At 37.2% G+C, this 24,156-nt stretch overlaps 1 protein-coding gene across 9 annotated transcripts in view; it reads left to right on the forward strand.

Moving 5' to 3' along the window:
- Nucleotides 1-19,135, forward strand: part of LOC145998714 (uncharacterized) — a 372,904-nt gene extending 353,769 nt beyond the window's left edge. For 5 of the 9 annotated variants that reach the window (XM_083135223.1, XM_083135230.1, XM_083135239.1 and 2 more), the window contains 5 exons: nucleotides 1,715-1,787; nucleotides 5,381-5,598; nucleotides 8,972-9,301; nucleotides 13,029-13,196; nucleotides 17,035-19,135. In XM_083135223.1, the coding sequence (XP_082991349.1) occupies nucleotides 1,715-1,787; nucleotides 5,381-5,598; nucleotides 8,972-9,301; nucleotides 13,029-13,196; nucleotides 17,035-17,274 (1,029 nt within the window). In that variant the 3' untranslated portion in view covers nucleotides 17,275-19,135. Of the gene's footprint in view, nucleotides 1-1,714; nucleotides 1,788-5,380; nucleotides 5,599-6,381; nucleotides 6,432-7,345; nucleotides 7,388-8,971; nucleotides 9,302-13,028; nucleotides 13,197-17,034 lie in introns of those variants that run through there. The other 4 variants (XM_083135259.1, XM_083135249.1, XM_083135268.1 and 1 more) reach the window with 4 other exon arrangements.
- The last annotated feature ends 5,021 nt before the right edge of the window (nucleotides 19,136-24,156 follow it).

Consider the following 24,156-nt stretch of genomic DNA (forward strand, 5'->3'; position numbering starts at 1 on the left):
GTACATGCTTTGAGTATATTAAATGTAGTAATACTGATTTTATTGCTACAAGTACAAACTCGAAATACCATTTATAACAACTTGGTATAATTGGATATTTTAAATCATTATTCACAGTTAACCCTCTAAGTGATACTAATGTTTTGTTTGTTTAATGTGGGTCTAATAATAATAATAACAGCACTTCAACCTGAGATGTGTGTGTATGTGCATGGAGTGTTTGACTCACAAAACCAAAACATTGTTTACTTTATCCCTTTTTATTTGAAGCCTTGAAAAGGATAATCAAACTTTTCAATTTGTCTATTCTTGTGGTTGAAGATAAATGTGTTAATAAGCAATACATTATGTGCAACAACTATGTAAATATTTTGTAAATTCTGAAATGTTACACCTGATTAAATTTGTTATTCTTTTTACAGACTGACATAATATAGAATTTATAATCTCGAGTTAAATTTGAATTCCTTAAGGATTTTATCATTGACTTAGTTAACAAAAGTACAAATATTATGCGTCAATTTCTTATTTGATATGAGCAAAACTTGGTGTCAGGTGTTTTTTTTAAAAAAAAATTGATTCCAAACTTTGTGCGGATATGTGAGATAGGTTGAAGGTAAGCCATCGAAGATAAGTCGAAGCACATGCAAAAAAAAAGTAACAAATTACACTTAATTATTATATCTTGCTAGTGATTTGAAGAAACAAACCACGTAAGTTGAAGCAATAAATTATCTAGGCTAATGAGTTATCTCATTGTAATCTTCTTGAGGCAGTCATCTTACTACATTCTCTTTCGATGACAAATGGAAAAATTTGAGCTGCAAGAAAAGTTTTTCTTCATAATAACGAGGTAGTTAGTTTTGCATATCTTATCTTTTAAGGTAACACTTGTATAATTGTTCCATCTTCCAAAAGTAGTTAGTATGAGAAATTCTTTGTACAATATTTTGTACAGTATGCTCTTACCATAATTATAGCAGCAACAATAAGGGTATTGCGTATTTATGTAGGTAACTGTAAAGACGTAGAAAAAAAATGATGCAATGAAATTTTGCATGGTTCCAAATATATTTGATGCAAAACAAGTTAGTTACATTAGCTTTAGTGTGTATATGCAGCTTTATTTTAATTTTTTCATGTAATCCAAAACTTACTTATGTCAAAACTTTGATGCAAAAAATTTAATATTTAACCTCATATTAAAATAATTTGTTAGAGAAGTAATGAACAGATCAAAAAAATTAATGAGAATTTTCTCCAAAATGGAACCTATTTCATCAAGTAATTTTGTTAACAATAGGTAAACAAAAAGAAAGTACGCTTTCCTTTCAATTTGCAATTCACATTAATTCCAATTTCTCATGCCTATTTTGAGAGCACATGCATAGGGGTTCACATGTTGCAGACCTAACATTAAAAAGTGCAGTGTAAGGAAGCTGCAACACGTATTCAACAGTGTCTAATTAATTTTTATACTCATTATAATTACATCAGCAGAAGGGAAATGTCTTATCTTGAGATTATTTTGTATTGCATTTATGAGCACCATGCCAGAAAATATTTCTTATTGTAGCAATTCTTGTAAATACAAGGCACTGCAGAACAAAATCCAACACTGAATGTACAGATGATCAATGTCTACTAATCCTTAGATCTTGTTAGATAAATGAATCATAGTTTCTAAAATAACAATTTTGTGTTGCCTTTACAGCGGAGAACAATGACAATGCTAGAAGACTGCTCAGATATAGAGGACGACGGTGTAGCAAGTAGCACTCTAGAAGGTAAATTCAATCTTCTTTTTTAAAGTATACTTGATGTTAACAGTAATAATGATCCCAACTGTTCATGTTTTGTGATATATATAGTGGCACATTATTTTACTGAACTGAAGTATTTATCCCTGTGCCAACCTCAATGACAGACTGGTTAGCACAGCACTCCACGACGATCGTGGTCTTGGGTTCAAATCCCGGCATGGGTGTTCTTTCATCATATCATTCTCATTTTCACCATTGGTCAAAAGTTGCAAAAGAAAAAAAAAGTGAAATAAAATAAAACAAACCAATCGATCACTTCTCCATGAAGTAGTTTTTAAGAAGTTCTATTAATTTAGGTGGTCACTGCCAACTTCTTAGCAGCAGTTTCATGGTTACACAAGCAGTTCATTTCAGTATAATAATACCGGTAGTAGCTATTGTTGGGTAGAATGGTGTTCTTCAGCTATTCTTTAATGAAAATTAAAAACATTCCTCCACTTTTATATTCCATCCAACCACCAGGAACAGTTTAAAACTCATTACACCATAATGATGTTAATTAATTAAATAATTAAACATAAGGTTCTCTAAGATAAACAAGGCGAATCTAAGTAAAAAAAAAAAAAAAGACTGTGTGAACATTGATCCCATTCATAAGGGTTAGAGAGAGAAGTCTGTACATTTTATAACTTATTGCAACACCACCAATGCACTTTTGAATACATCTGCTTGCTTGGCAGAGGTCATATCGGTGTTTTAGGTAATAGCATCTGTGGTGCAAGTGATCCGTTCAGTATGAGTATCTACCATTCATGTCTAACCATAGAAATACAAAGCCAAAGGCTATAGATCAGGCAACCCTGGTGGCCAGAGAATGAGAGTGTCAAAACATCCACTGGTTAAGAAGCATGTGACTGAAATGCTGGTGAAATGTGGCGCCATCATGTTGCAGATGGATACAAGCCAAGGCCAAGTGCCGGCACTAACAGAACAGTCAACACATTCTGAACACCTCCAGCACTGCCAGCAGATCACTTCATACAGTCCATGCTGCCATCTTATGTCTGCAATCACAAATGCTTTCCTTTCCATTCTTGAAATATTGCAGATTGCTCCTGGATCACCCTGTATATTCAAAAAGGGGACAAAATTGTTGTGTAAATTACTTCCCATATTAATATACCTGGAACAAGTACATACATTATCCTCCTATCTCATAGTTTCTCAACCTATGGGGTGTGACCCACTGGTGGGTCTCGAAGTCCAGCTCGAAAATTATTGGCTGTGTCTTAAAAACCTCCAGAAAGTTACAGTGAATTCAAGACCCATTCTCGTATTTTGAAAGTTCAAACATGTTTTCAGTAAAAAGAGAACAGCTGTGTGATATCAGCTGTGATTCTGGCATCAAAAGTAAGTTTTTCGATTCAGACTTAACAAAGTTTTGGATATCTTTAAGAGGTGAGTATCCTGAACTTTCGGATGAGGCATTACGCATACTCAGATTTATGACTTAAGTTAACCACCATTGAACACAACATACCCCAGCTTATGCGGAAAAGGCAGCCCAAACCGTCACATTAGTTTGGTGAGTAAAGGAAAAATTGTTTTCAATTTCAGCATGTGTGTTATGTTAGATTAGAGTATATTAGAATTTTAAATTACATATTTACTTTTCTAGAATGAAGTATGAGTTTTGTTTTAAGTAAGCGTAAAAGATGGCTTCTTAAAGTACTCGATGTTAGAAAAAATATGATTAAAAAATTGGTGCACACCGCTACAAGTAATTCTGCCAGCGCCCATGCTTCTGGGTCCCATGAAGTGTAATATCCTTCCAGTGGGTCCCGGACTGAAAATGGTTTAGAACCACTGTCTTATCTGATCTGTTTTGTTCTATTACTTTTCTGTGCCAATGGCAGGCACATAAGTACTGTGTGATTTGAACAAGTGTTTTCAGGTTACCAGCCACGTTAAAACTGCGTTCGCATCCAATGTTTCAAGTGGATACATTGCTCTCATCTTCAGGTCCTGTATGCAATTGAAACGTTGGATGCTAATGCCAATTTAACCTGGTTGCAGTGGCGTATACTGGGTACAGGAATTGGTCTATCTCACTGTATCATAATATTCAAATGTACAAAAAAAAAATGATTGTCAGGAGGGATTTTGAAGTGATGTGATGTTGTGAAATATTTATGTAGGGCTAGACACAAGAATAAAATACATAATAAACTTCTTACCTTATACCTTTTTGAGAGTCTGAGACCCTACATATCTTCACGATTTTAAGCTTCGTGCCTGCTCATTAGCGTAGTGGCAACCTCACTGCCTTGAAACAAAGGGGTCTCAGGTTCGATATCCGGTGGATGCACATAGTGATTCAGATCCCACATTATACTATAGGCCCAGTTCTTTCTCTGTGCACAAAAGTGGACTAAAAACAAAATTCAACAACGATTTGAAGCTTAACTTCATGCGTAAGCTGAGTAAAATGCTCGTTAATTATGTTAATCATATAGTTCACTACACAACACAGCACATATCATTCACAAAAATATAATACATGCAGTCACTCCCCACCACACTACACAGCGAGCTGCCTTGAAAGGAAAAAGTTCCACGCATCAAGGAAATGAACCCAATGCGTTCCCACTACAGGGTAGGGTGCCTGTCCTTTGTCAGTTTTATTATTTTTAGGTGCAGTCATAAGCATAAACCATAATCGGACAGCCAACAAACTCCCCAACTTCCCCTCACCCCCAGATCTACTCTGGTTGTTTGAAGAAGTGAGCGGCCTCTCCCTCTTGTCCTAATTGCCTGTAAGTGGTGTGCCTGGCCCAGAAAGGAAATTTCCCTGCCATAAGCAACCACTTTCCCCTTTCCTCGCTCCAGAAATCCCCGTTCCCTGTGAAGATTCCGCACTGGGAACAGGGTTCGCAACACTGACTGTATTCATGCTAGAAGACTGCCATGCAAAACTCACAGGACTCCTTGCGTGCTTTAAGAAAGTGGGCAAGATTGCCAACTCAGAAAAAATTAGTGTAACAACTTGTAAGAAATAAGTGTGCCAACTCCTGAAATGCCATCATCATCTTTTTGAAATGAACAATTTTATACACATTTTCTGATCGATTTTTCTTCTCTTCTGAGCCTGGGCTTTGCAGGTAGCCTAGAATATACGCCTCTGCCTGGTTGGTAACCTGGGAACACTTGTTCGAATGTAACCGACATTAACAATTTAAAAAAATAAACCCTCATATAAAATAAAGTATGGCCAAATGAGGGTTACGTTAAATCCTAAACTACAAAAGAACAATGAGAAATGCATTTTTCAAGGCAGTTGGAATGGTAGAGTGGTTAAAGGAATTGCCTTCTGTGCAGATCTTACATTTGATCTCTGCTCAGAAAAACTATATTGTTCATTCTGTTGCAATTATTTTGCTTATAATTTATTTTATACTGGAAAGGAAGACTAAATCGATTCATGTGAATTACATATATTTGAACACCGAATTGAATGCTACAGATTTTTCTTGTGAAAAATGTGATTATGCAAATGAACTCCTCTTTACTGCATAACTGGCACAAGTATCCAAACAGCCCTCATTTTATGATTTCAGAAGATAAAATTGCAGAAAACTTGGCTGAGCCACCGACCCAGCTACCCCTTGCACAGGGGGGTAGAATGGATGACACTACGACTACGACAACTCAAACATCTATAGAGGAACTTGAAACAAGAATTGAGCAACAAGAAAAGGAGTTGATATTACTTAATACGGAAAACAGCGTATTGCAACAGCAGATAGAAAACAGAGAAAAAGACTTAAGCAGGCAGGTAAGGAGAAATATTAGCAGATCTTTTCATGCGAGTTGGTTGTAACATATAGCTTTAATGTTTTGCAAGATATTTATGAGCATTACAGTACTTTATAAACTTTAATGTAAGGAAGTTTACTTAAATCCAGTAATGGGGGAAAAGTGTAAAAAAGTGTTAAATAGTGTATTAGATTTCTTTCCATCCAAGAAAATCATCCATATTCCCTATGTTGCAGTTATAACAAATTCCAGTATATTAAGATGAAAAATGACGATAGAACATTCATTTACATGTAAATATTAGTGTTAAATAGATCTTCCTTTATTTACTTGTTCTCTGATTCAGTGGTTGAAACATTTTATGTTCGAAAACCTGCAGAAGCAACAATGAATGGCTTAGCATATGGCGAGAAATTTTTGGTTGAGAATCAGCTACAAAGTTAATCTAAAAGGAGTAATTAAATATTGGGTCAGTGCTCTTAATGTACATGTTTACTTGCATTTTCCTGCGTTACTGATTATGTAAAGTGGATTGCAAACAAAAGGTCCAAGAAAATCAAGTCAGAATACTTATGGTATGTATTAACGTGTTATTCTTTCAAGACATATTTCATCAATAATTTGAATGTGAAATGTAACATTTGCCTTCTTTTAGTCTTCTGCCTTTAAAAACGATTTATATGACATTAACCATATTTTGTAAATTCAAAACAATGGAAATGACAATAATAAAATTCCAAAAACCTTTTCATGCATAAATGCAGTTTATTCTCATTAAAAAAAATGTTTTCCATTTTTGCAGGAGTGAAAGAAAATTTCACTAAGACAATGCTTATTTTAAGTACAAGAAAGGTGAGAGTGTCTATCAATAATTTCTGAAGTTAATCTACTACCAGTGTTCTAATTTGTGATTTTTGTTTTGGTTTGAAGAAGGATTTTTCACTAACAGGTTCTATTTTTCTGTTGAAGTGTGTGTCGCTTTTGTAATACATTACCCAAAAATCTGCTTGCAAGTAAAATGCTGTAGAGAATTTGAAAATTTGTGGTACTTGTAAAGAAATAACCTTAAAGCAATTAATTTATAGTTTGCGCATTTGCAAGGTTTAATGCTGATAGTTAATATTTAGAATGGTGATTTATATTAATAACAGGTATCTAGTTGTATTATGTGTTAACTAAATGGAAAAGAGTTTTCCTTAGATGGAAGTACCACGGGTAGGTTAAATATCATGGAGGGCATTCCATGATGGCAAAATATTGTTTCCAGTCAACTTCATGCTTAGATAGGCTAATCAGGACTTGACCTACTTAAAATCCAAACCACCAGGAATCGAACCTGGGCCCCCTTTGATTACAAGGCAACACCGTTAGCCACCAGGTCATCAGATTTCATACTTTCCGAAGTACAAACAAATATATCCAAGAAAAAGGTAGCAAATTGGTAATATTGCAACTAATTCATTAAAACTATTATCTTTTTTCTCGCCAAAAATGTAAATGGTTGTTGTGCAACATTGAAATAATATCAGCAGCTGCCCCTAGTCCCTCGTAGCGGTTTATGCTTTGGATTGCATGGAAAAGTGTGTATGCAGTTAGCCTCTGTGCATAAAGAGAAAATCAACAGCAGATCTTTATTGAAAGGAAATGGGAAATGAACAAAATTTGATTTCATCATTATCAATTGAAGTAATGGATAAATGCTATTTTCAAGTATATTCCTACTCTAGCACCATACTCAATGTTCATGTGGTTTTACTCCCTACCAGGTAAAGGCTACAGTAAAAAATCATCGATGAAAGCATGGAAACGTAAGTGAAATACTATGTACTCACATCAGGTCATATGTGGCTTTGTGCGCCAAATTTGCATCATGAGCATATCTAGCCCGTCACTACTGGCAATTGTGTAGTGCAAAGTAGGATACAGAAATGATTTGTATAACATATATATACTCCAGATTGTACAAACATTTGACATTCCACTGCACCTCTTAACAGAAAGTAGCCACTTCGCAAACATGTAGTTATATAAAAGAAATAATTTCAGAAGAGGATTCCCATAAGAATTTTATGACCTAGAAGCTCGATTTAAACATTTTAGAGCAGATGCATAGAAACAGTCATGAGCGACCATAGGATCAACTGGTCAGATTTTCAGATTCAGCTTTTTATTTTTAGTAAAATGTGTCTGGTTCTAAGAATTCTGGGAGAGCCTTTCCGTTTCAGTTATTTTATTTCACTTTTCTGCCATTTGGGTTAATGGCAAAGATGAGGATGAATGATGAATTAACAAAATGGATAAAGTTGAGTTTGAGTTCTTGTTTATACACAGAAAGGCTAATCGCGACTGGATCTACAATTTAAAGTGGGATGCAAACCATTATCAGCAGTGGCAACGATTGGGTTCCAAAACCAGGGGGGCAAGGTGCCAAAACTTAGGGAGGGGGGGGGCAAAGACAGTATATTTCCCTTTGTAGATAAGGTTTAGCATAGTGGGGGGGCAGCCCCCTAATCCTCCCCGCCACTGATTATCAGGGACCTCTTGATTACAAGATGAAGGCATTATCATTACGTTATTGCGGAGGCCTGAAATGGATAAAGGGACACACACAATGATTATGATGATGCATCCATGCTTTGACCAGTGTTCCAATGTGGGACCACTAGCTTTGTAGTGCATGAGGCTGATCACACTGCTATGGAGACCAGGAAGAGATATAGAGAATTTAATTTAATGTCTGCTATTTTGAAAATTCGCAACATATCTACCTGCATTGAATTTATTAGATACACTTCTGAAATTACTTCTTTTGTGCAAATAAACTTTTTATGCAGAAATGTACAATCCCCCCAAAGGCCAGATTGCCTGAGGCACGATTATTGCATTACATGGTGTTCCGACATCATTAAACTTTCAGACATGTGCATTTGATAAAAATGAACTTTCTTAGTGCACAATCCATACATACACATCCTTGATTTTTTCAACATCTGGTAGTAAACTTGGCAGTAAAACTTTGCAGAAATATAATGTCTAAATTTTAACCATGTTAGAATACTATGCCACTTTCCCCCTGCTTTTAATCCAATAGTACCACCAAATTGATCTTCATGAACTATTGAAGAACTTTATTCAATGTACATGTGACAAAGTGTGGCCTTTTTTATTAATTTACGTGCATAATGAAGTTCACCTGCAGAATAAATAGCTGTATGCTTTGCATTACACTGATCAGAGGGGGCTGGAGGTAGAATTAAGTATGAGGCATGGTTACGTAAAAATCCCCATTATTTGTTGTGTCGCAACACTTCCATAGAACAGTGACGTTTTGTGAGAGCATGATTTTGTCTGGAATGCATGTTTGCATGTCTCGCTTTACGTTAATCTTGCAGGCCCAGGAGCTTAATGACTTGCGAGCCGTGGTGAGTCGATTGCAGGAACAGCAGGTGCATCTGCAGAGTAAGTTTGAGAGGCAGAGGTGCCTGCAAGATAGCTTGCATGTGACCCAGGTCAGCATGCTGGAGGACAAATGCCGAAGGAAAGACTGCCTCATCACAGTTCTAGCCGATGAGATACGAATGCGTGTGAGGAATGGATACCTAGATGCCATCGTCGAGACAATAAGCAGGGTCAGAACGAAAAACAACATTCAGGATTTTGATAATGATAAGCTTTGTAATTATCTGTCACAATCGGAGAGGAGGATAATAGGTGACTCCCAGGTAATATGTTCTTCTTTTTGTAGGATTATTACTTGCACCTAGTAAAAATTATTTTACAAATGTTCACATTCATTTCTTTTTCACTGTCCATGCAGTAATGATTAGGATAATACACTGTCAAATAGGGGGTTCAAGTTCCTGGTAATGCATCAATATTTCTATGAAAGGAAATTGCGTGGTGAGGTTCTAAATTCATCTTTTGTGTCCTTATTATAGTCTTAGGCCCACTTTAAATGAAAGCATTTTCCTTAACATGTATGTCATAACCAAAATATTACTGTGTAAAGTGAAAAATCTTATGGCAATTCAGATGCATGGCATTTCTCAAGGATAGAATCAGTCCTATTTCTGTAGCATATGCAATCAGAAGAGAGTTCTAGGTCACAAGTGAAGATGTAAGGGCAGCCGAGTGAGATGTAAACAACATGATTTTAAAAAGCCGATAACTATTCAACCAAGAGGAATAATGTTTGCTGTAGAAAGGTTTTAAGTACAAAGCAATGGTGCTGCTTAAATATATACTTTATAACACGTACAGTACATGCATGAAAGAATATTTTTGAGCTGTATATATTATACATTGCAATCGCAAAAGCTAATCAAAATGTTAAAGGAAATGCTTCCGTCTAAAGTGGGTCTAACTTTCCCTTCTAAACAAAAAAAGATCACATTACAAAAGAGCACAGTGAGCAGTGGGAGAAAATAAAGGGTTTTCCAATAAGAATGATATGATTTTGAAATGAACTGGCAACTTTGCTTCAAATGTTATAACTGTCACTAGTTGTCATTTGTGTTTAGTATACTGTGACAATTCATCATGGCTGAATACACGCTTCAAGAACATTTGGTTATTATCCAAAAAAATTATGAAAATAGACGTTCTATTGAACTTGAAACGGATCATAATTTTGGGCAAAAAATTCTCAGGTGAAGCTCATTTCTGGTTAAGTGGATATGTTAACAAACAAAATTGTAGTTTTTGGTGTGAAAACAATCCACAAGTGATTCATGAGAAGCCCTTGCATCTGCAAAAGGTCGCTGTATGGTGTGGTTTATGGCATGGTGGCATCATCGGACAATTTTTTTTTTCCAAAACTAGGTAGGAGATGCAGTTACAGTAACTGGTGAGCGATGTTAACAGATTTCTTGTGGCCAAATTTAGATGAAATTGATTTGTAGGACATGTGGTTCCAACAAGACTGTGTCACATGTCACACTGCTAATGGCACTATCGATGTATTGCAAGAATAGTTTGGTGAAAGGATAATTTCAAGAAATGCAACTGTTAGTTGGCCTCCAAGAAGTTGTGATTTAACTCCTTTAGATTGCTTTTTGTGGGGTTATTTGAATTCTATAGTCTATGCAAACAGACCATGAACCCTTGATGCATTAAGATTGAACATCGAACGCTGCATTCGTGACATTAGGCCTGAGTTATTGCACAAAGTCATCAAGAAGTGGGTTCATCGAATTCACTCGTGTGCACGAAGTCGAGGTGGACACTAAAATGATGTGTTATTCAAAACATAATGTAATAAACTATGCTTCAAAACAATATAAAAAGTTTGGTTGTATCTGAAATAGTTTTTATTTTATTTCATTGTAAAATCATATCGTTCTTATTGGAAAACCCTATATATCCTCATATAAGTCACTTGAGGACTGATGGTTTCATTGTATAATAAAAAGTTCCATATTTCTGTCCTGCGCTTTTCTTTAGAGTAATTTTAAAGGTCCACTGCTTAATAGGTCTGGGATGGAAGTGGTATTCTGTCACCACACTGTTTACAGTCTGCTGATATGGCAGAGTGGTTAGCACAGCATGCTATGATGCCAGGGGTCCCAGGTTGGAATTCCAGCCTGGGCGTAGGTGTTCTTTGCGAGTGTCCCCTTCATCAATTTCATTATTCATCCATCATACCATTTGATGGCAATGAGGAGTGTGGATTGCTGCTCTGTATGCTGCAACCAGAAACGCAAACCCACAAGAACTGCATTTCCACACCACCCTGTCCAATAAACTGTTGCAGGCACTTAGGCAATTCAACATCAAAGTGCCACATAAACCAACAGCTTCAAGACATGCTACTTGTTTGAGCTGTCATCGCACGGCAACATAGTACTGTATCGAGGTCTTTTTGCTAGAGCGTCTAATAGTTCGCACGGATGATGAATAATACTCGAATGGGCAAAATGATCGGAATACCCTTGAAGCCCAATAGTTCAAGTAAAATTGCATTTATTTGTGGAAGGGGTCCTCAAATATGTATTGTGAAGTGAAAAACACAGTGAAATTGAAACTTAAGTAAACATAGTCATCATCTCCATGTTAAAATGTATTTAATCTATCTTACCCATACATAGCAAATATATGAATATGAAATAGATGATTATGGGCTGAAACTACAAGGGTGGATTTCTACACATACATTTCTATGATTATTGTAACATTGAAATGATATTTGGTTTTATACATTCGACTGTATTTTGCTCAAGCGAGTATGTTTGAGTGAAAGTGGTCGCATGCAATAATCGAGTACAAGGCCACATGCTAATATTGCCTCAGTTGCATCAGCAGAACCATTAGAAGACTGCAAGGCAGGTTGGACAAAACACAGACTACATGAAGTAAGGTCTCTCCACACAACAGGTTCTACAGTTGACAGCATAATTAAATAAATCCATGCCATCCTTCAGCAGAAACTGGCATTGGACCTGAACAAGTGCATCCCATTGGGTACCCTGTGCTCTGGAAGATCCAAGATAGCAACAAGAAATTCATACCTAGAAGAAAACTCCTAAGCAAAGTGGCAAGAACCACAGCAGGACAACAGTCCAGTATTCTACCTCCTTAAGTGCTACCACATGGTAGAAATCGGAACTCCTGCCAGTCGAATGTAAATAATGGAGCAACATGATGTCAACTCCATCCCAAGTGGAATAACCTATGATCATTAAGACAGTGGACCTTCGAAATTAATCAGTAGATGATATTTGCATAATTTGTTTGTTTTTAAGTCCAATTTATGCACAGAGAGTCTAATCGGGACTGGACCTACAGTTTAAATTGGGTTCAGAACCACAGTGCAATGTGTCTCCATCAGGTATTGAACCCAGACTAGGTTAGACTAGCTGAAGATGCTACCACTACACCATTGAGGAGGCTCAATATTTGCATAGTGTTTAACAAACCACCCACATGAATTCCTTCTCCTAATCTCATCTTTAGTTGCCTTGAACAAAATGTTGGCATTTAGCGTATTATTAAAGAAACTTTTTTGTATGGGATTTTATCTGGTAACAAGGTGACAGAACAAAATTTTATTAACTGGAATTGATCCTGATTTTTCTTCCTTTTCTTGTTTTACCTTACTTTTCTGCTCCATCACAACAATGAGGATGAATAAATGAAACAATGAAGGGACACTACAGAGGAACACCGATGCCCATGCCAAGACTCAAACCCAGAACCTTCAGTGGTGAGATTATTGATCACCCTAGTTTCTACTTGTAACATACATGAGGAACGTTTCAGAAAATATATGTAAGAGCATTATAAGATGGAAAAGGGGGGGAAGAAGGTAAGACACATTTATCCTTCCACTTCATTCTCCTGAAAAAAAATTGTAGGTGAATTTCTTCTTGCTTTTAAGAAATATGGCAATCAGAATGTATCTGAGAACTGTGTGTGACTGTCAACTGGAACTCATTAATTGTTTCTTTCCAGAGTCTAATGAACAATGCAGCACACGATATTCCACCAACCAATCCTGAGACCACTGTAAGTGACATTGTACCATCTCCCTCCAATCTTTGTATCCTGAGAAAAGTTGGTTTTGACAGTCTTCTCTTAGCATGGGAGCCAGTGAGCAATGACCTAGTGAAAGGTTATAAAGTGAGTAAGACATTTTAAAAATCTTTTTGTTGAAGTACATTTTCAACTTATAAAGTGTGATTGCTCCCAAAAAAATTATATTGCAGGATGGCTAATATTGTATCAACCAATTTCAGTTGATTCCTGCATGTGTGTGCCTGCATTCAGACAGTATTAACAAATGAAATTGGTACATACAATAAGAACCACCCTGTACGAAGAAAGTCGCATATAATAGCAAAAACATTTTTTGTTAATGCATTTTCCATTAAAATATTAGGAAGTAATGCATGATTAGTTTAGCCCCTACAATGCACACTGCGTACACAGTTATTTTTGTTATAGCTTTGTCTGGTTTCATTTCTGGTAAGAACGTGCTGATAAAAGATAGATTTCTAGGGTTTGAGGGTGAGGCATTTTTATTATGAAGTGGGGTATGGGGAGGACTGAGCCAATGCTACCACTCAGAAATTTGTGTGCAGTTTTTGTGAATGTTTGAACTGCATTTTATGAATAAGTGAATGAGGATTTTTTTTTTCCTAAATCTTGATATGGACAAACATTTTCAGATCTAGGTTAGCCAGTTCCAATACATCTGGTTCTCATAGCCGGACACTGGTTCACAGACCTACACAGACCCATTGTTACCTGGTATCCAGATCCGACCATCCCTAGTTTATCTATATTCTTTGTGAAGATCAAAAAGAAGGGCACCACTACCAATACAGCCAGTTCAGAGATGCACTACTTGGAAACCATGCCACTTCCCAGGAGGAGGTGATGACACTTAGACACTTCTAGAATAAGTAGGGAGACACCAAAATATAATGATTTATCCCCATACTGCCAATACTCCCAAGATTTTTCCCAACACACTCCTAAAAAATTTTCACAAAATCCAAAATATGACCATTTTGATGCCAAATATATCTTCACTTCCCTCTGGAAATTTGAGATAAACTTCCACAAAAATGATTAAAATAAGCCCATTAATATGTATGCTGAAAGGCATCATAAAATTTAGTTTTTACGTGATTACAGATTTGGAAAACTTTTTCTACAAGGTAGAATCAAAAAGTAAGTTTTTTTTCACAGAAACCTTTATGTCGTGGTTGCCCAAACTGTGACAGGGTATACATGACACTGCACACTAACATTCCACATAGTCACCATATTTGTCTAAGCACGTGTTCCAGCGGGTGACCAATGCATCAATGCCACGAGTGAAGAAATCAGTGTCAAGGCTGTCCAACCAGGTTTTCACTGCATCCTGTGCCTCTTGCACTGTGTTGAAGCAAATTCCTTGAATATGTTTCTTCATTGGTCCGAACAGATGGAAATCGCTGGGTGCAAGATCAGGGCTGTATGCGGGGTGTTCCAAAACCTCCCAGTGGAAACGTGTGACATGGTCACGGGTGAGCTGCGCTGTGTGAGGTCGAGCGTTGTCGTGTAACAACAATACACCCTCCCTGAGTGCTCCAGGTCGTTTCCGACGTATGGCCTCTCTCAATCTGTCCAATGTCTGGCAGTAGGTCACAGCATTGACAGTGGTACCACGTGGAAGGAATTCCAGGTGAATCACACCAAGGTGGTCCCAAAAGATCATGGCCATTGTTTTCCTTGCACATGTTACTGTTTTAAACTTTTTGGATGGGGGCGATGATGGATGTTTCCACATCATGGAGGAACGTTTGGATTCCGGTGTCCACAATGGCACAGGTGTCTCATGATGCGATACAGAAATAACAACCCTTCTTGTTGATAACGGATCAGGTGGTTCAGACTCATGCCCATTCGTCTGTCTTTGTCATAATCAGTGAGATTTCTTGGTACCCAATGTGCACACACTTTGCGGTGGCCAAGCATGTTGTGCACAATACTGTGCACAGAACCATACGAAATGTTCAGTGCATCTGCAATGTGTGACAGTGTGATTTGCCTATCCTCCCTAATCATTCCCTCCACCTGACAAATGTTCTGGTCGGTAGCTGAAGTTGATGGTCTGCCACTTCACTGATCATCATTAATGTCAGTCCTACCATTTTCAAACTCCTTACACCAACACCACACTTGTTTCCTGGATAACACGTTGTTTCCATACACCTCCACAAGTTCCCGATGGATCTCAGCTGGTTTCTTCCCCTTCGCATGCAAAAACCTGATCACATTTTGCACTTCTACGTTTGACCATGTTTTCAGTAACCCTGCCATATTTGAACTGCGATTCTCTGCAACTGTGTCACCGTGCTGCTCTCTAGCGGTCACCGGGGATACTATCCATCAATACCTACAACACACACAAAAAAAACAGTTACTAGCATATTGTTGTACATTTTCAGGGCACTTGTTACCTTACTTTTTGATTCTACCTTGTAAATAAAACCTGCAACGTCCACCCACGCAGAGCTGAGCACCACGGCGCAGGAGTACTGATACTGGCTGCGTTCAACACGCTAAACACTACAGTTGGGTGGTCGGCAAAAGTTCACCCATATGTGCTAACTGATTCAGTCGTAGAACAAAGACTCAGAAATATCTCAGGGCTTGCTGGGTGTAAGGAAAGACTAAACCAGGTTTATGTATATATGTAACAGTTTATTATTATCCTATCACAAGGATGTCCGTTAGCACACTTACACACGTGTCTTTACCCTTACCACTCACGTGCATTTACCTGTACCACCTTTAGACTTGAAGAGATAAGGGTGGGGGGAGGGAGCAGGGAACATCCAATTCATTCCTCGCAGTGAGGTGCCAATGGGGAGTATGGGGACCTAATTTTATTTAGGGCCTGGTCGCCGCAGTCGTCACGGGTTCCCCTGAAAGAGAGAGTAGGTTGTCTGGAAACCCAACGCCACACTACCCTGGCGGGGTGCCGCAGGTTGATAGGGGAAGGAAACCTCTCGCCAATAAGTGGAGTGGGGTATCTCTCACTTGAAAGTGGAGTGAGTTCTCTTGCCAAAGGCAGAGTTCAACCTCTCTCGCTGGAAGGCGGAGTGCGGCTTCTCTCGGGTGCTTGGCCTCTCGCAAGAGCGGAGTGCAACTTCCTTCCTTCCTTAGGATGGTTGGACTCTCGCAAGAGCGAAGTGATCCTTCATCCAGGTCCATTGGTAAGAGAGATCTTATCGTGAGCCGACCTGAAAGCCAACTGAAGAAAACCTGCTCCGCGGCTGGTTATATAGCCTCGGTTCAAGTAGCGCCTCTAGCGCCGTTCACACGAACTACGTGGAACCGTGCTAGAGCAGGCAAGGCCATCTCTACGGCAGACAATTGAACTACGTGCTCAAGGCACAAACAATAAATACATATTATTATATCAAATGTGTGCTAAACGTTAATATACAATTATAAGATAAATATTACATATTCCTTGTGACCACGCAGAGCCTGATTGACATTACAACTCAGCATAATATGCTAACACAGAGCACCTGACCTCATTATTACCATTTACAATGAATGGTTAATACACATAACGTTGACAGAAATAGCAATTAACATGGAATAATAACACTCAGAAACTAAATAATTGCGATGATCTTGCAGGATCATTACAAACCTGAGAAATTGCTGGGGGAACATAGAGAAGGGTCCATAAATGCAGGTACTGTGAATTCATAAATTCCTTCACATATATTAACAACACCACCATAATGTTTTGTGTAATTGTGTTGGGAAGATTTCAGATATGTTGCTTGGGAACAAACCAATCAACAGCAACATTTCACACCATAGCAGCACAACAGGCTGCACAATCCTGAGTTCGATTGGCGAAATCCCCAAGTGACATGCATCACTTCAGTCTGAAATCTCCCTTACTTTTGGTATATTTCTTCATTGTTTTATTTGTTTCCTGTAGATTTTTGTGAACGATGTGCTGCATCAGCACGTACGAAGTCCGTCAAGAAACAAGGCTCTCCTGCATAGCTTAGATCTCAAGAACAAGATTGTCATCTCCATGCAGTCGCTAACAGTGGAAGGCATCTTATCGAGGCCCATGAAATTAGTCGTTGTACCTAACGCAAACAATTCTGGTACCGAAAGAGATGCTGCCAAGAAGAAATTAAGTTTAGACGCGCACAAACTCTCCAGCAGTTAGCATGATAATGAGAGACATTGCATAAAATCTAGTCCAGCTATGCATTATGATTGTGAGTACTGTTGCGAATGCCACGGAACGTGTGACTCATAACTGCAATGGTATTCCATTCCACTTAATTCTGAAATTTTTACATTGAACATTTTTTTTTGTTTTCACAAATTATGTACATAGGAAAATGTGTCTAACATTTCAGTGTTTACGTATACATTTCAGTTGTTAAATTGAGTTGTCTTTTTTTTCTTTTGTAAAAACATCATTTTTTTTGTTGGTAATATGGATAATGTAAATACATAAAACTTTCATTCATATTGTATGTATAGCATCTGTAAAATAAGTAATATGTACAGAAGATTTTTTTGTCTTATTCAATAATATATTTTTGTATTTACATGAAATAAACGACTTAAGCCCTGATGAAGTTTTATACACTTACTTGCAAACATTACAAAACTGGAAATTATAACAAAGTATGACGACTTACTAAGATCACCACGTTGACTATGCTACTTTAAACCTAACCATTAGTAGGGATTGTGTATACTATGACTGTACTGTCACGTTTTATGTCTTTTGTTTATTAATCACAAGATGGTAAACAGAAGATAAAAGGGAATAAAGCATGTGCCAATAAATATGAAAAGATAATTTTCAATTTGTGAATACGACTGACTTGATAAATCTGAAAAAAAAAGTACTAGTGACAAAAGTGCCTGGATATATGGACTATTTTGTTCTATATAAAGACATTTGTCCTTCAAATTATGAAAATGTGTTTATTATTCTACCCAACACTTATCCAAATCATGCCTTTATTGTGAGTGATATCTGTAATGTGATTAACGCAGTGTAACAATATACCTGTGTGTTTTTCAGTAAGAATAAAATTGATATGCAATCACTGATGTAAAAGATTGTAGTTATACAATATTCGTTGAATATAAAAGTTTATCTTCACTAGACTGTGATTACAACTGGAAGCATAATATATCAAGCCTACTTCTCATTTGCAATGTATGACGAGCATAAATGCTACATATCCTCATTCTAAGCCCAGTTGTCTTCATAGTTCAAGTCCATATTGGGAAATTGTATTATAATGGCAACATATAATTCTGTTTAAAGTAAATAATTACTTTTTAAACAAATTTCCAACAACTGTATAAGATTATGTACATCTTGGGGTAAGATTATAATAATTGTAATCCTCAATTTCTGTAAATGGAAAATTTGAAAGTAAAAACAAACTAGTTGTTTATCTAATTAAGTCAATTTTTCACATTTGATTAGGATTAGTTTCATTTAGTTACCAATATATATTTTAATGCTATATACAAAGTCTGTAATTTGAAATCTCTCTTTACAAAATGTATATCAACTCTCTATGTATATAAATTTTCATCTGAAAATAATAATTAGGTTTGTATTTGTCATATCTTGTAGTTACTACTTTCATTGTCATTGTTTATTTACCAACTTTCAAGAATATATTAGCAATAGTATAATATTGATATGTAATTTACAGTCTCCCCGTAATTTTAATAATCCACTTTCCATTTAAATTGTAATTAGTTAGAATCAACAAAACCAAAAGATGTTCTCCCACACTACTTAAAATGTGTTGTTTGCATGATAAAGCAATACCTTGTGACAAGTACATTTGTACAACTACCAACTGAAGTGCATAGATTTATTTTCTGTTTTTGTTTTTTATGTCCACTGTACCTACTTTATGAGTTATCTCATTAACATTTGTTGTTTATCAGGGTGCTGTTTATAAAATGTTAATACTTAAAATGCAATTGGTAATAATTGGATCTATGAACATTTTTTTGTTTTAATAATAAAGGTAAAAATGAAATCTCAGGCATTTTTATTAAACTTACTTAATGAAAGCTAAATGAAGGTTTCAGAGTGGAGTAAGACTTACTAAAATTTCTTTCACTCTCCTGCTGATGGGAGTGACATACTGGAACATTGTTCTGGAGTGGAGATCATGAGGAACATTCCTTGGTTTGAAAACACTAAAGCCTGGTCCACACAATGTTTTGTCATCAGTCTTGGATGGTAAGTTAAGACTGGCCCAAAATACACAGCTACACTATTCACCCTTTATCTCAAGTCTTTTAATCAGCCATTCCCTCCCCCCCCCCCAGAAAAAAACAACAACATGGATGAAGCACTATCAACAAGTATAATTTCAGTATGTATGGTGAGAAGAAGAAAAATATATGCACATCGCACTGTGGTCACTTAAACCTTCGTTGGTTGTGCATGGTCTCATAGACCAGGTTTTTAAAATATGCCACATTAATGGTCTAAAACACTAAATCTTCAATTATTAAGATTAGAACTTTTCTTTCAACAATTGAGATTCTATAAAACTATATTCTATAAAATGATAAAAAGGCACTCTTCGTTAATCGGGTGTGGAACAGCATATCGGATTTTCAGTAAACACTAGGTATGCCTATAGCTGCATATGGACCCACAAAACAAGGTGCTTTAACAAGAACCCTCCCTAGCGGCTCCAATATCTTACTAACACTGAAAACAAAATCGTGGGGTAAAAGATGAAGGTTAGAAACTCTGCTAGACAGAGGGTGGGTGTTGACAAAACAATCATTGACAAATAACGACGTTAAAATCACACACCTGGAACGAAAGACCGTGCACGACCAACACAGGGTTAAGAGGGGCAAACTCTCACATGTCAATTTGTTCCGTGAATTACGGTAGGAACATGAGGATAGGCATAACTAATTACGTATGGATGTGGACACCTAATGCAAATTATTAACGCTAGTAACCCCAGAAACTGAAAAACAATACATTTCTTATCCAGGAGACCCAGCGCAAATTTATATGTGAAGCTTGACAGTTTTGTTTGAAAACAAAGCTCCAGCCCATTCGTCTTTTGAGCTGTTGTCAAACTCTATTCACTTCATGCAAGACGTCAAACTTAATGTCCATACGCAACATACTGTTTGATCCATCTGCAAGACTGATTACAAACCATTACCTGTGGACCAGGCTTCTATTGTTTGCAGAGGTAGTACAAAACTATGCTGCATGCCCCCTTCCCCCCCTGCCCGCAACTCATCTCTCAACTCTAACATAATTTGAGGATGGTTTAACATGAAAAGTAGCAACTATTGCTGAATACTGAAAGTGGCCTGTCTACCTAGGCCACTTTCCTATCATAAATAACAAAGACTCACCCAGGGTGGCCAGTTGCTATAGCAACTGAAACTTTTCACCTGGCACATGAATTATCAAATTCAGCAATATGGGAAGAATACAAAATGTACATAAGACCTTTATGAGTGTAACGGGTGACCAGGGTGGATAAAAAATCATGATTTTTTTTAAACATGCTTAAAATTTGGTTTTTGGCTCCATACATGTAGATAGGTTTTCTTACAGAAAGGCTTTTTTCTAGTAAACGGCCCTGTAAAATATTTGAAAACTTAGATTAAAGCAAATAAAAACTTACATGTAAATATAGATTTCTCGGTTTCTGATACTGTACATTTGAACCTACTACAGTAATGTTTGTTGAGTGAGTTAATGCAACTACAATAATTTCAGAAACTTTTCCTTCAGTGAGAATAAAACATTCTGGATGTACTCTACAATTGTAACTTGAAATAATTTTTATGGTCTTTGTAGCTGCATTTTGGAAATTTTTTTAATGATAGTTTGCAAAATATCTGCTCGCATGTTTATTTGCAGTTTAATGATAATGGCACTATTTACAGTTTAACATGATTAGTATTTTGTATGTTATTGTACACAAAATGTTTGCTATTTCTTCGTATAAAAATTATTGAATTTTAAATAAAGAGAAATTAAGTGTGTTTACAGTTTACATATTACATTCCCTTTCACATGAGCTTCACCCCATCAGTACATATCTTTTGTTTCTTTTCCTTTCTTAGAGTCTAATAAACACCATTAAATGATTACGAGATTAACTGATACCTACAAAATTATTTTTTTACATTATTCCATAAATTATTTATTTAAAGTGATTTAAATCAACCCGTCTTGTGGGTGACCTTCACACAAGGCATGCACAGTCTACATCACTTCCATTTGTACACCCCAGCAACTGTAATTCTGCAGGGCAACCAGGCTCTGCCATCTGGACCTACAGTCAATATAATCCTCTGTAGGGTTGTGTTGTCCTCATGTGTGCCAAGTGCACCCATGCAACCTCGGCTTTTAACTAGCTACGGAGATTTTAGTTATGGTAAGGAACTGGGTCCCGTACAATTTGACGGGTGCAAATAGTTCCAGTGCTGACGCTCACAAAATTTTCAATTGAAACGATCAATCTTCATAAAACATTGTATGACAGAAAGACTGGTAAATTTGATTTATTTATTTTACTTCGCTTCTTGTGCCACTTTGGCTAATTTGTGAAAATGAGGATGAGTGATGATACGATGAAATTGATGAATAAACACTCGCAAACATCCAGCCCAGGCCAGGATTCGCCCCCGGGACCTCTGGCATCGTAGCTCGATGTGCACTGGTAAATTTGAAGAGGTGTGCTTAGCTTGTAGGTACATGTTATTTCACTTCACATTTCTATCATTTTTGGCTAATTGTGAAGATGAGGATGAACGATGAAATTGGTGAAGGGGCACTCATAAAGAACACACGTGGCCAGGCCAGAATTCAAAACCGGGATTGTAGTGCATCGTGCTAACCACTCCATTATGAAGGTTGGCATATTGCAGTAGGTTCGGGCAAATTAGTCTTGATAATCTGATCTGTTGACAATCTACTCTGACCAAAGTGTCAAGAGATGAACCCAAACGAGTAGAAACAGAATGGATAAGATTTAAAACAAAATTAGTAGAGGCAGCTGAAAAGGCATGTGGAAGGACAAACAAGAAAAGGAAAAAGAAAGAAACACCATGGTGGAATGAAAGAACTAGAGGCAGTGAGAAACAAAAATGGTGCATTTAGGAAATGATTTAACCTTTACTCGTACAAAATTCCTGTTTTTTTTATTATCTTGATACTATTCTGTTCAGTCGGAAACACTTACAGTGGGTTAAACGAAGCTTTGGCATGTCATGTGGATGCAACCCCCTCCCCGAGTCCAAAGTTACGTATGGAAGTTGGGGCGAATTTTAAATTCATACACTTATTTGACAAAAAATGTTATAACTGGTAGACTATTTGACCAATCTACTTCGGGTAACTTTTGTTTTGCAGCTAAAACATCAGGGCATGCAACCGTGCAGAAATCAAAATGCCAAAGCCAATAAGAGGGGTTGGGGAGCCGCAGGTCGCAACTTTCATTGAAAAAAATCATAAAAATGGGGAGTTTGCCCCCTCTTCTCCCTCTATTTTGGGAAGGGGACGCAAACTTTAGCATTATTTTCAAAGAATGGTCCTTTCTCAACCGAATGAAAGTCATTTCATGTTCCTGGGTGCATTACATTATGGAATATGTGAAACAAACTCCCCATTTTTATGATTTTTTCATTGAAAGTTGGGTCCGTGGCACACCCAACACCTCTTATTGGCTTTGGCTTGATTTCCGCATGGTTGCATGCCCTGATGTTTTAGCTGAAAAACAAAAGTTACCCAAGTAGATTGGTCAAATAGTCTACGAGTTGTAACATTTTTTGTCAAATAAGTGTACGAATTTAAAATTCGATCCAAAGGCTTTGGCGAAACCAGGGTTACTTTCTGACGACCCCCTCGGCAGAGTAAAGGTTAAAGTAATTCACAAAATGTACAAAAAGATCACATGGAAAAGACGAAAGAGGCAAGAACAGTAGTAAAGGAGGAAATAAGAAAGTGGATGGAAGAATGGGCCAAAGTGCTAGAAGAGGATGCAGATGGGAAGTATTGTATGGATTAGTGAGGGTCAAAGTGCTAGAAGATTGATTTATTTATTTATTTAGTTTACTTCACGTTTTGTGTCTCTTGGCTAATCTGCGAAGATGGAGATGAGTGATGAAATTGATGAATAAACATTCACAAACAACCAAGCCCGAGCGGGATTCGAACCCGGGGCCCTTGGTGTCGCAGCGTGATGTGCTAACCACTCAGCCACAGGGTCAGGCCAAAGTGCTAGAAGAGGATGTAGATAGGAAGTATTGTATGGATTAGTGAGAGAAAGGAGAAGAGAAAGAGGAGACAGCTGTGAGCTAACGGATGAACACGGAAATGTTGTAGATGATGATAAATAAATAAGGAGAATGTGGATAAATCATTGAGAAATTGTTGAACGTGATAAAAGGAAATGAACATGAAGAAGTGAAGGAAAAAGAAAACTGGAAGGAAAAAATGAATCTCACTGCAAAGAAGTGGAGGAAGTATTGAAGAGAGGTAGAGCACCTGGAGTAGATGAAGTGCCAGTGGAAATGATACTAGGTGCAGGAGTGATTGGTGTGCAGTAGCTGTACAGAATGTTTAAAACAGTGTGGCAAGAGAGAGAAGGGTCAAGAGATTGGACAAAGGGACTAATAGTTCCCATATTCAAGAAGGTGGACAGAAAGGCATGTAAAAACTACAGAGGAATAACACTAATGTGACACTCAGCAAAAGTGTATGAGAAAATATTAGAGAAAAGAATAAGGGCAGTAACAGAGCTGAACATGAGAGAGGGAAAGTAAATCTGATATTCACCATAAGGCAATTACAGGAAATGCACTACGAGTATGGAAATGATTTGATTATGGCATTACTATACACAGAAAAGGCATACGATAGCATGGACAGAACAAAGATTTGGAAGGCTCTAAGAGAAAGGAGTCAAGGAAGAGATAGTGTGTAGAGTGCAGAGCACATACAAGACCAACCAGAGCCGGAAAGTGGAAAGCAGTGTAAAGAACAGAGTGGTTCAGTATAAGT

This window comes from Lepisma saccharinum, chromosome 1 (genome assembly GCF_977018435.1).
Source record: "Lepisma saccharinum chromosome 1, izLepSacc3.1, whole genome shotgun sequence".
In the NCBI taxonomy this organism is placed as follows: domain Eukaryota; kingdom Metazoa; phylum Arthropoda; class Insecta; order Zygentoma; family Lepismatidae; genus Lepisma; species Lepisma saccharinum.